The 18,661-nt window shown below is 41.2% G+C and overlaps 2 protein-coding genes across 4 annotated transcripts; both read left to right on the top strand.

The window, feature by feature from the left end:
- Window positions 1–1,986: 1,986 nt before the first annotated feature.
- Window positions 1,987–13,144, top strand: ccdc134 (coiled-coil domain containing 134). The gene is made up of 7 exons (XM_081609742.1): window positions 1,987–2,347; window positions 7,852–7,983; window positions 8,063–8,184; window positions 9,414–9,498; window positions 9,675–9,856; window positions 10,413–10,484; window positions 11,577–13,144. The coding sequence occupies exons 2-7, from the start codon at window positions 7,881–7,883 to the stop codon at window positions 11,700–11,702; spliced, it is 690 nt and encodes a 229-aa protein (XP_081465868.1). The 5' UTR covers window positions 1,987–2,347; window positions 7,852–7,880; the 3' UTR covers window positions 11,703–13,144.
- A 53-nt stretch (window positions 13,145–13,197) lies between these two features.
- Window positions 13,198–18,526, top strand: LOC103468433 (uncharacterized). 3 transcript variants are annotated; one of them, XM_081609730.1, is made up of 3 exons: window positions 13,198–13,366; window positions 15,109–15,164; window positions 15,759–18,526. In XM_081609730.1, the coding sequence occupies exon 3, from the start codon at window positions 15,797–15,799 to the stop codon at window positions 17,534–17,536; it is 1,740 nt and encodes a 579-aa protein (XP_081465856.1). In that variant the 5' UTR covers window positions 13,198–13,366; window positions 15,109–15,164; window positions 15,759–15,796; the 3' UTR covers window positions 17,537–18,526. The 3 variants fall into 3 exon arrangements, with proteins under 3 accessions (XP_081465856.1, XP_008413741.2, XP_081465857.1); XM_081609731.1 differs by lacking the exon at window positions 13,198–13,366 and adding an exon at window positions 14,866–14,888; XM_008415519.3 differs by lacking the exon at window positions 15,109–15,164.
- The last annotated feature ends 135 nt before the right edge of the window (window positions 18,527–18,661 follow it).

The following is an 18,661-nucleotide window of genomic DNA, read 5'->3' as shown; positions in this document are numbered from 1 at the left end:
AATGCAGAAGTATTCATTCCTCAAACTCTTTCACATTTTGTGTCGCATCTACGGAGCAAAAAATTTATCGAAAATAATGTCGCGTTTAAAAAATAGTTTAGCAAAAGTAATAAAGTTTTGCAAACACTAGTTTATAACAATAAACCAGTTTTTTTCTTTAATAATGATAAACAATACAATAATAATCCCATCCTTAATTACAACTGTAACCTTCTATGTATTTTATTGGGATTTTATGTGAAACTGAGGGAAACTGATTCAGCCCCCTGGTGGCAGCATGAGGTGGTTGCCTTTTTGATGGGATTACATCTGCACGTTTTGGGGACATGTTTCTACCAACTTCACACATCTAGAGACAAAAATAATATCTGCCTCTGCTTCTTGGTAAACAAAGTGAAGCTCCATCTTCTTTGATTGAGATTTATTTGTGAAAATAGACTTTCCAAATCTCTCTTCCCAATTGGATTTAGGTCTGAACTTTGAACTGAAAGCTGAAACTCTTTCCCAGTGTGAAGGCTTTTCCGACTTCTAATCAGCTCCGTCCATCTCCTCATTGACTCTTACCAGTTTCCCCATTCCTGCTGAAGAGCAGCATTCCCACATCATGACCCTACCACCACCGATTCTCACCTTTGGGACGGTGCGTTCAGGGTAGCAATTTTCTAGCGTTGCCCCCTTGACGCACTGCGCCTGCTTTCGGCTGTTTACTAAAGCAGGCGAAATCATCTCAGAAACCGCCTGAAGCCTGGCTCAGTGGAAAAGTGTTTTTTTTTTTATTTTTTTTTTTTTATCTTTAAGCAAGAATAAATAAAATGTTGCCCCTAGTAACATAAACACAGTTAAAAATTAAAACAAGCACATTCATGTAACAACCCTCTCTGCTTTCCCTTTGATCCAGCTGTTGCATAATAAAGACTAAGGCTATGATTAAGATCATATTCAGAAAGTGTGTGCTGGCCTCACAACAAAGTTTTTTTAATTTACTCAATTTAAAGATTCACACACAAAAATCTCATCCCAAGTCCTTACAATTATTCTCCCTGTTATAGATTTATTGTCCACGTGATGGGACTGGATGAACAAACTTCAGTTATCATTTCATTTATCAACCAAAAGGCGTGCTCGGTGTTTACGAAAGTAAACATGGATACTTATGATGAAGCATATCTTGCGATTTTAAAGTTGTTGTCCAATCTGGGCTAGCATAATAAAAATTTAAGCCTCATTATCATCGCTACGATTGTTTTTCCTCCCTCTTCCATATACCAGTACAGAGACCAGTGACGTTTGACGAGTATCAATGGAGTACAGGTCAGATCAATGCAACCTGGCCATGTTTGAAAAGATCCGATACATATAAGATTTAGGACCACATGTTTAAGTGCCCTGGGTCTCATTTGTTAAAATCCGATTTGTTTTGTTCAGATCGTCATGAAAAGATCAGATATAAGATCGGGGCATAAGAGCCAAAAAAAAAAATCAGATTTGGATCACTTTGGGATTTAGTGTGAACATAGATTATGTCTGACCTGTATATTTGTTCACTAATGTCCTCTAACAAGATGCATTCACAAAAGAGCTGAATTTAATCAGTTCATTGGTGCAGGGTTTTATATATATATATATATATATATATATATATATATATATGAAAACCGAATACAAGTACACACCGCACTTTTCAGATTTTTATATGTGGAAAAAAGCGAAAATAAATAAAATACTTTATAATTTAAAATCCCTGAAAAATTTAGCAAACTGTAATATGATAAAGCAGAGAAAAGTTTGCCTACTTTAGCAAGGCGGCAGTTAACCCACCCTGTTGTGCTAGTTTTCCCAAACCGGTTTTATATTTACTTAAACTATCTCTGGATCTTTTGTTGGTCCCGTCTTTAAATATGTACCTCTTATTTTTGTATATTTAATTTAATTAAATTTTTTTTACTTGACTAATTGAGACATCAACATGGAATAAGGAAACTACGAGCCTCTATCGGTGCGTCTGTGTAAACCCGCCGTGTGGAAACCGCCTCCTATTCCTCCTCCTCCTCCTCGTTCAGCGCCAGCCCGGCCGCTGTCATTCGTCCAAGTCAAGCCAGCCGGTGCGATCGTGGCGCTGGTGGAGTGGAGCATCGAGAGCCGCATGTAAATGAACCGCCTCCGCTTCTGTCACCTGAGGGTCGAGTCGGGCGAACCGCATGTCCCGTCTTCCGCCGCGGCTCCCCGGACTCCTTTTTGACGCTTTGTGCGGGGGATCTGAAGAGATTAAACTGCGCTGCCGTGGAGCAAAACGCTGCCCGCTAATCGCTGCTTTTCCTCGGCGCTGGCTGTGCCTCGCTACAACACGGTGAGTGGACCTCGGGCTGCGTGGCTGTAACGTCCGGAGCCTGATCCCTTCTTCGTGCTTAGATAATGTTGCTTCGAAAAGCCGCTTAAATCCTTCATAAAGTCTTGTTTGAATATGTATCGCTGTAATGGCAGTTTTTTTTGTTTTGTTGTATTTTTGTTAAGATCGAAACTAATGAATATTTGCCCCTATAGTTGGGTCAGAAAGGGGGACCGTGTAATCAATTAAGCAATCTAATTAATGGTCCGGGTGACACTGTTTATTCAGACATCATCATTACGCATGTCCGTGGATTTGCATGATTGATGACAAGAGATGAGGCGTCTTGGCTGTGATAGAGAGAGAAAGATGAAGTGTCAGTCCTTGAACCTCATGCCTCCCACAGCAGGCGTGCAGCCTGAGGGGGAGCCGCAGCATCTCCTCCTGCTGCACATCCAGCTGTCTGTGATGAGCGTCTTGCTTCTCCATTCACCTCAAGGGTCAGCGTGCCTCATGAGATAGATGCTGGAGCGTTGTCCCCCCCCAGTCTCTGATGATGTGGCAGAGTGCATCAGAGCGTAGCCATGTGTTGGATATTGTTCCATGCGTTTGTTTCCGCAGAGCAGAAGCACGTTTTTTACAGGCTGGTTATGCCTAATTGACAAAGCAGGACAATTGAGTCTCCCACACATGAAACCCAAACTTGAGTCTCAGCCCCAGGAGGCTGTTGTTTGGCAGGGAAGGAAATCTGCAGCCAGGGAAGGAGATTTATGTAGGCTTACATGACTTTGGCGAGCTCTCCACCGTCTTTAGGCCTCCACATCGCCGGGACACCTTGCCAACTTCAGAGCAAATCTGAAACAAGCCCACCTGGATGCTTGAACATCAGGAAAAACCATCAAATCCTGGACTTTGTACAGGAATGTGTGTTAGACGACCTGGATTGGACCCAGCGAACATCAGCCATACTGTACAGTTTGTGTGCCGGGCTTCTGTTTTAAACCCTGAAGAATGAAATGCGAATCACGCAGGACACATTTATGGAGAGAGAAGTGTAGAAACCAATCATCATTTTCAAGAGGCAGTGTGTGCTGTGTCACAACCTTTGTAATATTGGTCTGGGTCGATCCAGTAACCCCCACCGATAGATTTCCTGATGACTTGGATGTTGTAAAACTATCATCCTGTGTAATTAGAGTTTCCTGCTAACAGCTAATGGCTGCGTTTATACTCCGTTTCTGTGCGGCCCGCGCCACATTAGAAATGATTGATCTGGTGTTAATGTCCTGCTTACACTACTTATTAATGTCTCAGCACTTTGTTCTCGCACTGATAGGCTACGAGCCGTTGGATGCATATTACCAGGATTCCTGCATAAATTCAAAGTATGTGAAGAATTAAACTTGTTTTTATGTTTTCAAAGTCTGGTTTTGATATAAAATGGAAAATTACAAAAACAGTTTGTTTTTCCAAACACTTCTCAAAGCATAATAGAGTAATTTTAGAAATATTTTAATATAGTTTATAAACATATGATCCTTTACTTCCTGCTGTATTTTTTTCTGATAAGATAATCAAACCTTCATTATTAGAAAATTAATTGGAGATCATTATGATCTTGAAATAATGAGACTGGGAATACAGGATCACCATGAGAATGAAATCATTATGGTAACAAAAAGAAATCTTCCGTTTTTGTATCAAATTAATACAATAGTAAAATTATATTTGGAACCAAGATATCGGTTAAATCAAGATAATATAATAAAAAGAATCTAAAGCTTAAAACCTCACTTTGAGAAAATGACCTAATTGAACTGTTAACACAGCAAACTAGATAATGAAATTTATCAAACTTAAGAGATCCTGATCTCAATGTAAAGGGATTTTAAAAAACGTATCTCGAAAATGTCATAAAAATAAAATGCTCATTCTTAGAGTTTAAAATTATTGATTGAAAACTAACCAATCCGCAAATTCTGACAGCCTCTTATGAGAGGCTGTGGGTTAGGAGGTGAAATATGTTTCAAGGTTTCCCCCAGAAAACTTGAGCCTGGTGGTTGGGGTGCTGAGACAGTCATTCATCCAGCTGCCCGCCATGTTTTTGAGTTAAAAAATGTTTAAGGTTGACAGGAAATTTGAAAATATCAATTGATAATTATGTACTATTTAAATATTGGAAGATTAATATCTGAACATCAACTATAAAGTCTTAAAACAAACTTAAATAAGCAATGCTTAACCTGGTGGGGCACAAGTAAAGCCTGGTGGCCGCCAGGCTTATAAAACCCTGATGTTTTGTACACAATGTGTTTTTTTTTTTTAATGCTCATACTAAACCTCTATCACTATAAAATAATACAACATATGACATTAAACGTTTTTATTTTTAATGGTCTGAAATTTTAGTCAAATGTTTGGAAGTTAATAATTGACGATGTGCAGGAATCATGCAGGATTTCCTGACCGTCCTGGTTTTGGTCGGAGGGCGCCGTCCTCTGCTGTCGAGCCGAAATATTGAAGCCTCCTCTCAGCACTTTAGGTCATTTAGAGGAGCTTTTCTCAAAAAGCTTGGAGGCTGTCCAAATAATAGTCCCTAAATGAACAATTGTCTTCACTCAGCTTTCTTCGGGAACTCTTGTTTCTGCTGACTGCGAAATAAAACCTTCTCCTGCTCTTTCATCTTCGGATGAGACACTCGAATGACCGCAGAGACTTCCGCGGAACGCAGAAACGGCTGCTAAAAAATGAAATTCTCACACTTGTATCTCTAGAAATGAAATCTTGAGACCTTCTTCAGAGTTGGAGCGTTTGAGCAGCTGCCAAGCAGCTGTCAGGATGTGTCAGGAGCCCCCTGTTTAACAGAAGGCAGCTTTAGGGGAGGAAATGATTACTGTTTGTCTGTGTTATCAGCTCTCTGAAGACGGAAAGTGTGACTTTTTTCCTCATAGGACTCGAGTGAGACTCTCAAGGGGAATTGCAAAGTCTCAATTAACATTCACATCCCGAGACATTTGCTTACTTCCTAGTGCTTCAGATTGGAGAACAGGCACCCGAGCTTGTAGAGATTAACTCGGTTAGAGCAGAAATCAAGTCCCACTTGCTCATTATCTTCTTCCACTGATCCGTGTTGCTCTTGCTCTGCTCTCCGTGTCTTAGAGGAGGATGAAATATTCACCAGGAAAGCTGTTGTCTTCCCGGAGGAGCCCCCGTCTTTACCTCTCATGCCCCGTCCCGCCTCCCGTCCGCTCAACCTTTCCGAGCCCTCCCTCCGTCCTCCTCACGGACTCGGCGATGGAGCCCTTGCTAAATTATGCATGCGTTATGTGAATTATATCCTGTAGTTTTTCATCAAGCATTGTTCAGTCCTCCTCCAGTTTTCTGCTAATGGTATCTAAAAATGGGCTTCGGGAGGTTTCCATTTATTAGTTTCTATTTTTAGCGCTCCTTCTCGTTTTTATCTGTCCCTTCATATGTTTTTCAAAAGCTCCAGAGGAGGAAAGGAAAATAGGAGTTGTAGACCAATGAAAGTGTTATATAGACCTCGTGTTGTCAGTGGGGCTTGAGCCGAGGAGGAGTCCGGTGCAGAGATTGTAAAAGTTCCTCTGGGGATTAAGCGAGCGCCAGACATCAGATGTGTCTTAAAAGGAACATAAGGGGCCCCGTTTACAAACGCCGGCTACCCTCTGCTGCTCCATATTGACCAGATATCCCCAGTGTGTCTTTCCATTGCATGTTTTGCAAGTATCAGAAGCCAGGGAGACGGCCGACTGCTTTGGGAAAATGAATGAGATATCAGATCATCTTTCATGTCAGTGATGTTCCCAGCATGTAAACCAATGTTTGGAGGGTCCAAACCATGACCCTCCACCGGTTGGTGGGTTATGGTAGCCTGTTAATGTTTTACCTACCGAGACAACTGAGTTGATGTCTGTTTTTGTGTAGTTTCAAGGTGCATTGCGCAGAAGGAGAGTCGAGGCTGCGTTGTTTTGATTTTCTGGCTTTTTCTAGTTTAAAGAGAACAAAAAAGCTTAAAAATATTTCCATTCTAATGCTTTTGCATATCATCAACCTAAATCTAATCATGTATATGAAAAAATCCACAGCAGGTTCCAGTTAGTCGTCAATTTTTAAACAAAACCGAGGAACGTTGTGTGAAAAATGAATTGCGTTCCGTTTGTTTTCACTGGATTTAGAAGGGAAAGTTTATTGACGCACTTTTTCTTTTGGTCATCGCAGATTTGTTGCCACCTCTGTAAGAAGCGCTTGCTGTTCTGGAACAAGTGGAAATACTGAAAGACATCAGCAAGTAGTTCAAGGAAAGAATTTTCAATCTGGCAAGAGTCACAAGGCCATTTCCAACCATCCCAAAGTCCTTCATGCTACAGCGACAATAGTCATTCACCAGTGGGAAACATTTTAGGCGGTCACTAGCCTTCCCTGCACTGGATTTTCCAGCAAATTCACACCCTGTTCAGACTGTGCAGAGCTCAGAGACACTGCAAAAGACCCAGGGGATGCGAAGGCCTTGATAATTTTTCAGTCTGAAAAAAGAAAAAGGCTGAAAATTTGTCCAATTTTCCTAATTTTTGACCAAAGCTTAGATGAAAAAAACTATCTTATCCACCAACCTCCGTAAAGGTCTGAAAATCAGCCGCTGTCTCTTTTTGCTCTACTGTGAGACAAACCCGCCCACCAGGCCACGTCTTTATGTGCGTGGTTAACAATTCTTTAGCTTCTTTTCAGATAAAAACAACAGGTATGCTCCAAAATCAGAATCGGCAGGTCAGGCTTTTTAAAGATTGGTGATCGACCAGAAAACTGCAAAAAACGCTGCTTGTTTGGATGGTTGACCAGGACAGAAGCCTTTTTTTTCTCTCAAAAGAATACGGCAGCGCAATTTCTTTTTGCATCTGAATTAGTTATAAGCAGAGGAGAGATGAAACCAAAGTAGAGATGTTCAATGTTTCATGAAAAACAAAGTTTCCAAGCACAGTGGTGGAGGGGTGTTGATTAATTAACTCCATATCAAAGTTGTCTGGAGATAAACGTGAGAACATCAAACCAAAAGTCAACGCTTTAATTAATTTCCTCATACAATTGACAAAACAACGTCGTACAGAAGACAGTTCCATAGTTTTCTGCACATTGCTTTTCTATTTTGGCTTAATTTGTGTTTGGTAAATAACGATAGTTGTAGTACGCCTCAACGTGTAAGAAAAGTGTGAGACTGAAGCTAGAGTCTGAGTCTTTTTCCTGGCTGCCTCTGGTTCCACGGAGAGTTTTAAAGTTGCTACTTTAGACGAAGGAGCGAGAAAAGTCATTTCAGTTACAGTGGAACAACATCCGAGGACGCGGCTCAGGCAGATTCTTGTCCTGTGGTTTGAACTGGATTCACTGGTCATGTGACGTAAGGTGAGGCCCGCGTGCTAAAAGTACCAAAACGACCTCCAAAGTGAAAGATGCAGCCTCTTGAGGAAGCCCGCATGTGGCTGTGTTGTTCAACAGCTCCTTCTCCTCCGTAGGAGTGCCTCTCTGCTGCCCCCTGGTGACCATGTGGAGCGTGAGCGCCGTGATCCTGGCCCTGGCCGCCGTCGCCCTCGGCTCGGCAGACCCCGACACGCAGAGACCGCGACACGACTCCAACTTGGAGATCTGTATCCTTCTGATCGGTGTGCAGGGCAGCTGGGGGGGAATCCGTGCTGCTTCTGATTCTCCCTGACCTCCTCCTGTCAGACAAGCGGCTGTTTGAGACGAAGAGGAAAGATCAGCTGAACGCCCTGAAGAACCTCGTGGAGCTGAATGACATCAACCAGCAGTACAAGATCATAGACATCATGCTGAAGGGGCTTTTCAAGGTGGGACGTCTTGCGTTTTCCTCCCGTGTCAGATGTTCAGAGTTCAGATGTCATGCGTTTGTGTTTTTTTTTTTTTTTTTTTTTCCATCCATCCATCCATTCATTTTCTGTACACCCTTGTCCCTTAGTGGGGTCGGGAGGGGTTTTTTTGTTCGGATAATACAAACGCTTTCCACACAATGTTTTCATTTTAATGGTAATCCAGAGTCCTTGTGGCACGATTTCACTCCGGGAGCTTTGATTTACAAGTCTACTTCCTCCTCCTTCTCCTCCCAGCAAACAGTTATCTATGCATCCGCACAAGGACACCAGGCGCAGGCAACCTTTGGTGGCAGGAAAAACATTGTCAGCACTTTCACACCACTCCATGTTAGCGTGATGGAGTGCTTCACTGATGCCAGTCGGTGGATAGAAAGTATCATGTAGAAATACAGAGGGGGGAGAATAAGCATTAGATCAAAGCGGCACTGTGTGTGCAGAGCATCTGTGACGTGGAAATTATAGGAGACTCCAGTTTTATATTGTTTAAAACTCTGATAAGTCTCTTTAGCTCCTTTTGTACAACCACCTATTTTAGCAAATATGATCCGTAGGTTTTCTTTTTTTTTTTTTTTTTTTTTTTTTTACCAATGTTGCACATCTTCAGACTAAATTGTTGCCCACAAAACACCTCGATCTCAGTGGGATTGAATAGAGAGCATCTCTGTTCAATCCGCCCCAATTGAATTTAGATCTGGACTTTGACTGGGCCATTCTAACAACTTAAAAGCTGCAGCTCTGACTAGGTTCAGGGTTGTTTTCCAGCTGGATGATAAACCCTTTCTCTCACCAACTTTGATAGGCTTCCCATTCACTGCTACACAACAGCATGATGCTGCCACCACTTTCTTTTTACCATCTATTTGAGGCGTTCATGGTGACCGAGTTAATCGTTATTGCCGTTATTTAAAATAAATCGCAGCATTTGCCTTCATTGCTGCATGTTTTACATGTTATTTTGCTTGGAGTGCACGATTAGCAGTTATCCATTAGGTGCGCCGCACTTTTCAGAGTTTAGCTACCGGAATGTCTTAAACGATTCCCTTTTCCTTCCCCTCAACAGGTGTACTCTACCTTGTGTGGAACTGTCACGTAAAACCCCAGTGCAGTACACTGAAGGTTGTGTAATGTTGATAAAACTGCAGTGTCTGAGTTGACTCTGATCTGGAGCTCTTCTCTTTAATCTGAAGGTGTTGGAGGACTCCAGACAAATCCTAGTGGCAGCTAACATGCAGCCCGATGACCCCTTCCCCCTGGATGATAAGATCAAAGAAGGTCTGACTCGCCTTTTTTTTTTCTTTCTTTCTTTTTTTTCTCGCCAAAGAAAAAAAACAAACTCTACTTCTGCCTTCTGCCTACGTTTTTATGCTGCGGCTTAACATCCCACGTTGCGTCAACGTGTTTTTTTTTCATGATGCGCGTGTAGCAACCTCGGTTTTTTCCTCTTACAGCTTACTCCCATGTGGTGGAGAACACGGCGTTTTTCGGCGACGTGGCGCTGCGCTTCCCACGCATCGTCCACCACTACTACGACCGCAACGCCGACTGGGGAGGGCTGCTGCGTTGGGGGCTGAATTTCTGCAACCAGACCGGAGTTTTCACAGGAGGAGCCCACCAGCATGTCCTCACACTCGTAAGACCACACACACACACACACACACTCCCCGTTCTGTCACGGACTGTACCTGTCAGTAGTACTCTTGTCAGATTCTGCTAACATTCTGGAAACTTGTCCTTGTTTCACTTTGTGACTTGTTTTTGCTTCATTTTCATTTTGAATGCAATCTAGTTTACTTGTCAGATGTTTCCGGGGGGACATTTTGAAATGAAGCGCACCTTTTTGTCGCTAAAAATAAATAAATAAATAAAAACGGGATTAACTTTTTATTTGTTTCCATGATGCGCATAAGACTGGCCTTTGAAGCAGAGACGAGCGCCGCTGATGAAACGGTGCCCCTCTGTTTTTATGTTAATTAACACAACTCTTTCAGGATTACCCAGCAATTTTAATAATCTACCGAGAGGATTACAGAGTAGATTAATTCGGTCAAAGCGGCATTTTGCTCTTTAAAAGTGCGAGTTCAACGCCGCAGTGGCGCAACAGTAATCCCAAGTTTAGTCTCTTCAAAGGAAGAAGTGTTTCATCTCGCAATTCTCCTGCATCACTGCGTCTTTTCTGTTCATCTCAGATGTCACAGGAGCTGGGAATCACGGAGAAATCCCCAGATTTTATAAATCCATACCGCACAGAGAGAGACGACGTGAGTATGATGCAGATATTTTGCCCTACATTTATCATTTTTGGTTTGCTCAAAGATTCTGTGATAAACTAACGTCCATCTTCAATTTTATTACAACAATATTTGTTTGTAGGGATGTGCTTATTTATTTTTAAAGTGATTTTTTTATATGTATTTTTGGCCTCCCAGATCATTTTATTCAGCTGATAAATCTTGGTTGGCCCTAAAATTTCAGCAACTTTTTGTAACGTTTCAACGATGTTCAGATTGAAAGCGGAACTGAATTAACTGCTTCAGATCCTGTTTCATTTGAAGCACTTACTAAAACATTTTATGTTGTGTTTAAGGAGGAATAAACTCCTTAAACTCAATTTGGCTCTCCGGTGCAGAGCCAAATTATCAACCAGTCAAATCAAAACAGAGCGTAATCACGCTAGTGTTAAGCTAGCTCTGCACCGGAGAGATTTTCATGAAAACATTGTCAGTAGGAGTAAAGATATGTATATAAAAAATATAAAATTTTCAAAACTTTGACTATTAGTTTCTTTTGAGGTAATTACAATTGTAACTTCATTACATTTTCCCTCATTCCCTGATGTTGAAATCCCTTTACAGTTTGATATTTTATTGTTTGAAGATATTCTTTGCTGTAAAACAACCAATTTGCATAAATGTGATATGGAAACAACATTTAAGTGTTTCATCTACAGCAGAAATCATTTAATTGCCAAACCTGACTGGTTAAAATTTGAAAAAACATGTAATATTTTAGTATTTTTGAGAACTGGTGCTATAATAATGGCCTTCATATAAATATATTGATACGTATCATTTCTATGGTGTATTTCGGTGCTTTAAGTCTGTAATTATTGTTAAACGAAGACTTAAATTTCTCTAAATCACATTAACATTTTTTTTAATTCATGGAATTTTATGTTTTAGACAGCAAGTGCGTTATTGCATTGATTTTTTTTTTCTTAATTAAAAATATTTTTCACACATTTTCTAACGACAAAATGTAAAAGAATATTTTTCTTAATGTCTGATGAAATCAGCCTGACTCGATCCTCTGGTGACAATATGTTTTATTGCAACCTTTCTCGTCCGCTACAGGTTCTTCACACGGCCGAAGCTTTCCAGAAGATCCTGAGGGAGGAGGAGAAGAGGAGGAGGAAGGAGGAGAAGAGGAAAGAAATCCGGAAAGGCCCCCGCATCTCCCGCTCTCGCTCTGAGCTATAGCGCCACCCCTCGGCGGTGGCGAGGAGCCAGAGAACAGGAGCGGGAGGATCTGGAGGAGCGAACACAGGGGTCCACACGGAGTGGCCCGACATGCAGACTGCGACGACGGTGAAGGGAACAACAGCTCCCGTCCATTGTACCATACAGAAGTGAAGGCGCTCCGACGGAAAGAACGGAGGAGCCGTTGGTGCGACACAATAACGCGTTTATTCAGAGGTTAGTCAGGTTCTGATCGAGGCTCGACATCGGCGCCGATGTCTAATTGGAGAATCTAACTTTGTGCTCCGGAAGGATTCTGGGAAAACAACGGAAAGTCAAACCTACAGAGGCGGACGCATTTATTGGCACGCCTGGTAAAGATGTGGAAATGCATCTTTTAGAAAAACCCTAATTCTTGCTTAAACCTGCTTCGAGTGTTTGTCGCTGAAAATCCCAAACTCAGTTAAAGTCTGAGCTTGTTTACATTTGTGATGTTAGAACCTAAAAAGGCTTTTTCTTTCTTCACTCCCAAACAACTGAAAACGGTTAATTTAAATTGATGAATTTAAAAAAAATAAAAGTATAAAAAATTCCTTTTGCATTGTTGTTTTAAAGAGATCGCTACAAGCACCAATATTTGTCCTCTACTGATTTTGTTAAAGAATTAAACTGAATAATAAAATTTAGCAACATTTTCTTAGTGCTAAATCACACTGCTGCGTTGAAAAATATAAATTTAAAGCAGTAAACACATCTTTACCAGGGGAGCCAACAGATTTTTCCAGTTTCCTGCACTGTATTGGGTTATGCGGTAACTGAACTTTGGCATATTATTCATTTAAAAAGTTTACTTCAGAACTGTACAAACCCCTAATGTATTGTCTGGTCCAGATCTAATGTGTGTAAAATCCCATAGGCTTTAAATATGTGTCGTTATTTAAATGATAAATTTGACCTTGTTTTAACATTGGCCTGTTTTGTAGTGAGAGATGAGCTCAACTACTTTGTCATTTTGAGGGGTACTTTTTTTTTGTGAAAATGAAAAATCAACCTGTAATTGCTGCTTAAAGTTGTGGGGACGGCTCTTATTTTGTTTGCCTGAAAAAAAACAACCTTTATAATGTTTTTATTATTTTGAAGGGGATCTGCTCCATTTGCATTCTTTTTTTTACCTTGTATTTGTTTGTGCTTGAAAGATTCTTTACATTTCTTTTTCTGTTTCATCAGGATATAAATTGTGGGCCTTCACCTTGTCTCTGTTCAACATGTTTCTTGTTATCTTGAGAGTTGTCTATAATTTAATGCTTTATATCTATGAAACTGAAGATCGGTGTAATTTTTAAAGTGGTAGAGCGACTGTTATAAAAAAAAAAGTTATATGTATATTCAGAGAAACGATATCATTGCTGCAAGACCAACAAGCCATTTTGTTAAGACATGAAATAAAGTGATTCTGAAATGTTCTGATGGAGAAGTCGACAGGCTTGTGTTGTCAGATTTCAGAGATCAGCCAACAGAGGGCAGACAGCTAACAGCTTTCTGAAGCGAACAAAGTCCAAATGTTGGTGTTTCAGACTCGGGCTGACCTCTGACGGGATTCCCTTAGAGGTTGGAAACCAAATAATAAAGGAAGAAATAACACTGCTGTTAGCCTGGGAAATGTTTCCACCGTAACATGGAGCGAGGTAAGATGATAGCCTTCTGTGTTAGCAACATGCTAACAGTAGCACGCAGATAATCTGACCCGATGATAAATGATTCCTCTTTCGGTTAAACGTGATTAATACTTTCTGATTCGTGACTTTGTGCTTTTTTTTTTTATTGTGTTGGCTAAATCAGCGCAGAAGGTTTTGCATGACGCTTCTCTACATTTCTGTGCAGAAAGTTCCTGAAGCGCCAGAAACATGTCACTGTTTACAAACAATCAGCTTCTAACTGAAGTAGAAGCTGATTTTCGCCATGTTTACCAGGCTATCTACATCGTAGCGAGATGAACACGTTTACAAATCCAGGGCCTGTATTGCTACGTCTTAATCAGGTTAGAAACTTCTAAATTTAATCCAGGCCCGGCCCGAGTTGGAAGCAAACTTTGCGCCTGAAAAAAGATGCACGGACACCAGACAAATCCTTCCAGCATTGAATGTTACTTAACTAGAGCAATAAATCAAGGCTAATTTAGTAAACCTGTTTGTGTCTATAGTGTAAGATATTTTCAGACAACCTACATTCAGTAAAAATGAATTATAACTGCCTTTTTTAAGAGTAAAAACATCACATACAATAATATGCATTAATAAGGACAGTGGATACCATCTTAGCACTAACGCTACAGTCTTTCCTATCTCCAGTCTTGGGGTGGGGTACAGCCAATCAGCAACAAGTAAAATAAAGTTCCTGGATTAGCTGCTCTGCAAAACACAAAACACTAGTACAACCAAAGGTTAAATTAATGTTAATTTAATAACGATTAAATTAATTGTAATAACGATTCAAATATTATTAAATATTTTTTAATAATATATTAATTTAATCATTGGTTTACTATCAAGAAACTTCATTTCTGGATTCAGAATGTGAAAATTAAAGAAAAATTATTAACATTAAATCTGTCAGTGATGCTGTACTCGGTTGGATTTTATGCCTGACAGACATGAGTATAAAATTTACTACCAACACTATTACGTCTATAAGTAGTAGATGATTAAATTTATGTTTTTGTAACTGATGATCAAATCTTAAAGCTCATCACAATCTGACAAAAAAACCATAGGCTACATGGGTCTACCTAATCAAAATGACAACATGAAGTAAGTTATTAAAGAAAAGGTGGTAAGTAATAAATGTGACCTGACTCAGCTTTTCAACAGTGTGCTGACTTTCCATCTTATGTTTTTATAAAGCTTTTTCTCTGCTGATTTTTTTTTTCTCTGCTTTTTCTCTACGTGAGAAAACAGTCACTGCAAAGCAACTTTGAAAACATTTTAAACCGTCTTTAGCGGTTTAAGTGGCCGGCATGTATAAGAGGATGTTAACATTATTATACATGTGAAACTTGTTCAAATTTGTTTGTTTATACTTTAAATTCAATTTGGTTAGTCAAAAAAATATTTTCTCCTGAAAATAACATATTTACTGTGTTGGTTATGTTGCTCTGAACAGTTGGTGGTTACCATAGCAACCAGTAACAGCTTTTTCTCTTGCTGTCTGGTTTGTATTTAGTTCAGCTCTGTATTTCAGACATATTTGATTATATTCAGGGTTTCATGTGTAATTTTGCCGTGTTTTATACACGTTTTTTACTATTATCATAATGTTGTGCTTTTTAGCTGTGTGTAATTTTTACAGCTCTTAACAGCTGTCAACTGTTCAATGGGAGCTATTGCTCTGTAGTTTTAGGGTTATTCATTGTATTTTGTTTAATGTATAGGTGCTGAAGCTGCTGGACTGATGTTAATCACCAACTTGATTTTTTTCTCTTATTAGGTATGTTTTAATTTTAGAAACAAAGTAATCTTTCCGGTACCAATTGTGTAATAGTCTTTGGATGTATGCGTGATTTTACATATTTTTCCAGAATAGACAGAGGGTATATAAAACAGAGCAACAACACTACTGTAATATGTTCATTCTTACTGTTATCTGCTGAAGTCTTGCTCTCTCTCACTGCCTTGCAGCCAGAATGAACCACAGACATGTCTTTGCATATCAGTACAGTGTTCTTTCAAATAGTTTCTTACATATCTAAGCTTCTTTTAACACTTACTGATATTGAAAATACCTGACTCAGTCTTCATTCAGTAACAGTCTTCACACTGCAGAGTGTGGTTGTTATCACGACTTTGTGTCTTATATGTACGGTGATCAAAAAAACAAAGGGTTTTTGAGTTTCCGTTAACCGGTTGAGGCCAGTCAAACTGAAAATAGGCTAATTCTCGTCACCAGCTAAAATCTTAGTGCACTTTAGGGTTGAGAGATGGAGATGTATTCTTCATTGCTGTACAAATTCTACTTAAAGCAGTTGTTAAATGAGTAATGTTAATCAATAGTAATGTAGTGAAATTACCCTTCCTGTTACAGTATTCCCACCTGACAACAACAACAGAGAGACCGGTGAAATGGAGGAGAACGTTGAAAGTACCTGGGGAGAAGAGCTCCGACTAGTCCTTGTCGGAAAGACCGGGTCTGGAAAAAGTGCGTCTGGAAACACCATCCTGGGCCGCAGGCAGTTCCTGTCGCAGACCAGTGCCAGCTCCGTCACCCAGATCTGCGAGCTGGGCATTGCTTCGATGGCAGAAGAAGAGGACGCAGAGCAGGAAGGCAACGCTGTCCCGCGGAGGAGGACGAGGAAGATAACGGTGGTTGATATGCCAGGGTTTGGTGACACTCACCTGAGTGTGGAGCAGACCCACGCAGAGATAGCCAAATGTGTGTCTCTGTCAGCTCCCGGTCCACACGCGTTCCTCCTCGTGGTCCCAGTCGGACGCTACACAGACAATGAGAACCAGGCAGTGTGCCAGTTGGGTGACATATTTGGAGCCAACGCAGTCTCCAACCACACTGTAGTTCTGTTTACCAGGGGTGACGATCTGGATGGGGTTGGGATCGAAAAGTACCTCCGAGAGACGGCACCTGATGGACTTAAAGCCCTGATTGAGAGGTGTGGGGGTAGATACCATGTACTCAACAACAGAGAGCCAAATAACTCGGAACAGGTTAGAGACTTGGTGAGGAAGGTGGATGAAATGGTGAAGCAGAACAACGGAGGGTTTTATACCAATGCAGTGTTTCTAGAGGCAGAGGCCGCCATCACAGAGGAGCAGAACAGGATGTTGAGGGAGCGAGGGCAAGCAGAGGGGGAAGAGAAATCGGAGGGATCGAACAGTAGCAAAGTCGCAAAACGAAGGAAGTGTGAGTTGGAGTCAGATGGAGGTGATAAGGATTTTAGGGTTGAGAGATGGACGGAGGAAAGCAGGAGCAACCCCTTCCGACTCCTCAGAGACCGGGTCAGAGGCAGGAATCAGGGCGTAGGCGGGAGGAGGAGACAGGCTATCCATTCATCCTTGAGCCGCCTGAGGAGGGAAGCTGCTCTGTCTGCTAAGGTGCTGGACAGGGTGAAGATCCTGGTGGCTGCCGGGGCGACGGGCATGGCGGTGGGGGCCATGTTTGGGGCGGCTGCACCTCTGGCGGCGGCAGCGGGGGCCTCTCTCATAGGGAACTCTGTTGGTTTTGCCGCGGGACAGTTGGCAGGGATGTCTGTAGCTGGAGGTACCAGTGTTGGGAAAGCAGTTGGGGCCATAGTGGCAGCTGCCTCTGGAAAAACAGCAGTGGCTCTTGGGGCGGCGACAGGAGGGGTCTTGGGCGGCTCAGTGGGAATTGTCGCTGGCGGCGAGGCCACGAGTTCCCAGGAGGGCGTTATAGACGCCCTGGGCCAGGTGAGCATGATAGGAGCCTCTGCTGTAGGAGTGGCAGCTGGAGTGGGGTGTGCCATGGGAGCTGGAGCCGCCTTGGGTGCAGCTGTGGAGGGAGCAGCGGCCCTCAGCGGAGCAGAAACTGCGGTGGCCTCTGCAGGAGGCGGAGCTGCAGGAGCTCTTCAGTGCTCAGCAGCCGTAGCTCCATACGTCCCACCGGGGGCCGTGTGTGAGGTAGCGGGCCCTGCCTCGGGCCACTGGGTTACTGTGGCAGCAACTACTCGGATCTTAAACGCAGTGGCTGAGATCGGGAAAGCGGCAGCAGGTATTGCTCTGGCTGGTGGTTTGGTAGTGAAGGTGGTGAAGGAGAAAGTGAGATCTGGTACCAGCACTGAAGAGGCCAGTTATTCAGAGAGAAAGTCGTATGAAGTCTACTGGAACAAATAAACTGGGGCTTAATCTAGAGTGCAATGCCTGTAAATTGGATCATCTTCATGTAACTGGTCATTGTGATGCAGTGGGTTATAGTGTAGCCTTATATTTCATACAGATGAAAAAATCCAACATTTCATTGAAAAGATAAAAAAAAGGAAAACGGAAAATCTCGACTGCAGTCCTGAAATCCACTTCCCTGTTTTTCGCACCATTTATCTTAATCAGATGTTAAAAATCTGTGCCTCTGCTCCTTCCATTGGAACCAAAAACAATTACATTATTTTTATTAGTAGTAGTAGAGGTGACATCACACTAACTGGTGTATATGATGAAATAATTACACAGTTGGTGGAATAAACCAGCTTTTGCAACCTATATTAGCAAATAGCGCTGCTAGCAATAAAAATAGCATACATACTTTTCTTAACTCTGAGGCATCCAAAAGGCTGCCACCATTTCTAAATCCAGCATTGTTAATAATACAGAGAAATTTAAACCTAAAAGAAAAAATAAGGAAAATTTGATTTGCAGGTAATAGTGTTACTATTACCTGCAAAGGTCTTGTGAGACGTGTTGTAAAAAGTACAGTTTTTGCTTAAACCTTTTCTTTGATAGAATTTTGAACATGTAACTAATGCTGAAAATATTTAACTTTAATTTTTCTTTGGTCTGCAACAACTTCCACACCGAAGAGTGGGATTGATACTGAAACCAAGAGCACTTGAGTACAGTGGTTTTGTAAAAAAAATTAAAAGTCACAAACTGAGTTGGTGCATTTCTACCTTTGACAGTGCTGGAAGAAAAAAAAAGTAATCTTATTCACTGGTGTGTTGTTTTCAGTAGTGTGTGGCTTGAAATGAAACAGAAGCACTGAATTTTTATAAGCATTTTAATAGTTTTCACTTCTAGAAAACAGTGAATGTTTTTGTGTGAGAAGAAGCTGATTTCAGCTGGTACTCATTTCACTGTTGTAATAAAGTGTTCCTTTTCAAATACCACAAATGTTATTTTTCATTATTGTGTGTATTGATTGTGTTGTCCTTGTTTGGTTAGATAATTTTAATAATCTTTTTATTCAACTTTCTTGAGCTTATTACTGGTTGAGAGTTTCTGTCACACTAAGGGTATGAAACTAAG

Source organism: Poecilia reticulata, chromosome 8 (assembly GCF_904066995.2).
Source record: "Poecilia reticulata chromosome 8, P_reticulata-male-v2, whole genome shotgun sequence".
NCBI classification, from domain to species: domain Eukaryota; kingdom Metazoa; phylum Chordata; class Actinopteri; order Cyprinodontiformes; family Poeciliidae; genus Poecilia; species Poecilia reticulata.
The sequence above is the reverse complement of the archived record's forward strand: the minus strand, read 5'-3'. Positions and strand labels throughout refer to the sequence as shown.

Excerpts from the sequence above, each read along its gene's own strand:
- ccdc134 (XM_081609742.1), top strand. The coding sequence starts at position 7,881 with ATGTGGAGCGTGAGCGCCGTGATCCTGGCCCTGGCCGCCGTCGCCCTC. Across the intron at positions 9,857-10,412 it reads ACCAGCATGTCCTCACACTC|ATGTCACAGGAGCTGGGAAT; the intron begins GTAAGACCACAC and ends TGTTCATCTCAG. Across the intron at positions 10,485-11,576 it reads ACCGCACAGAGAGAGACGAC|GTTCTTCACACGGCCGAAGC; the intron begins GTGAGTATGATG and ends CGTCCGCTACAG.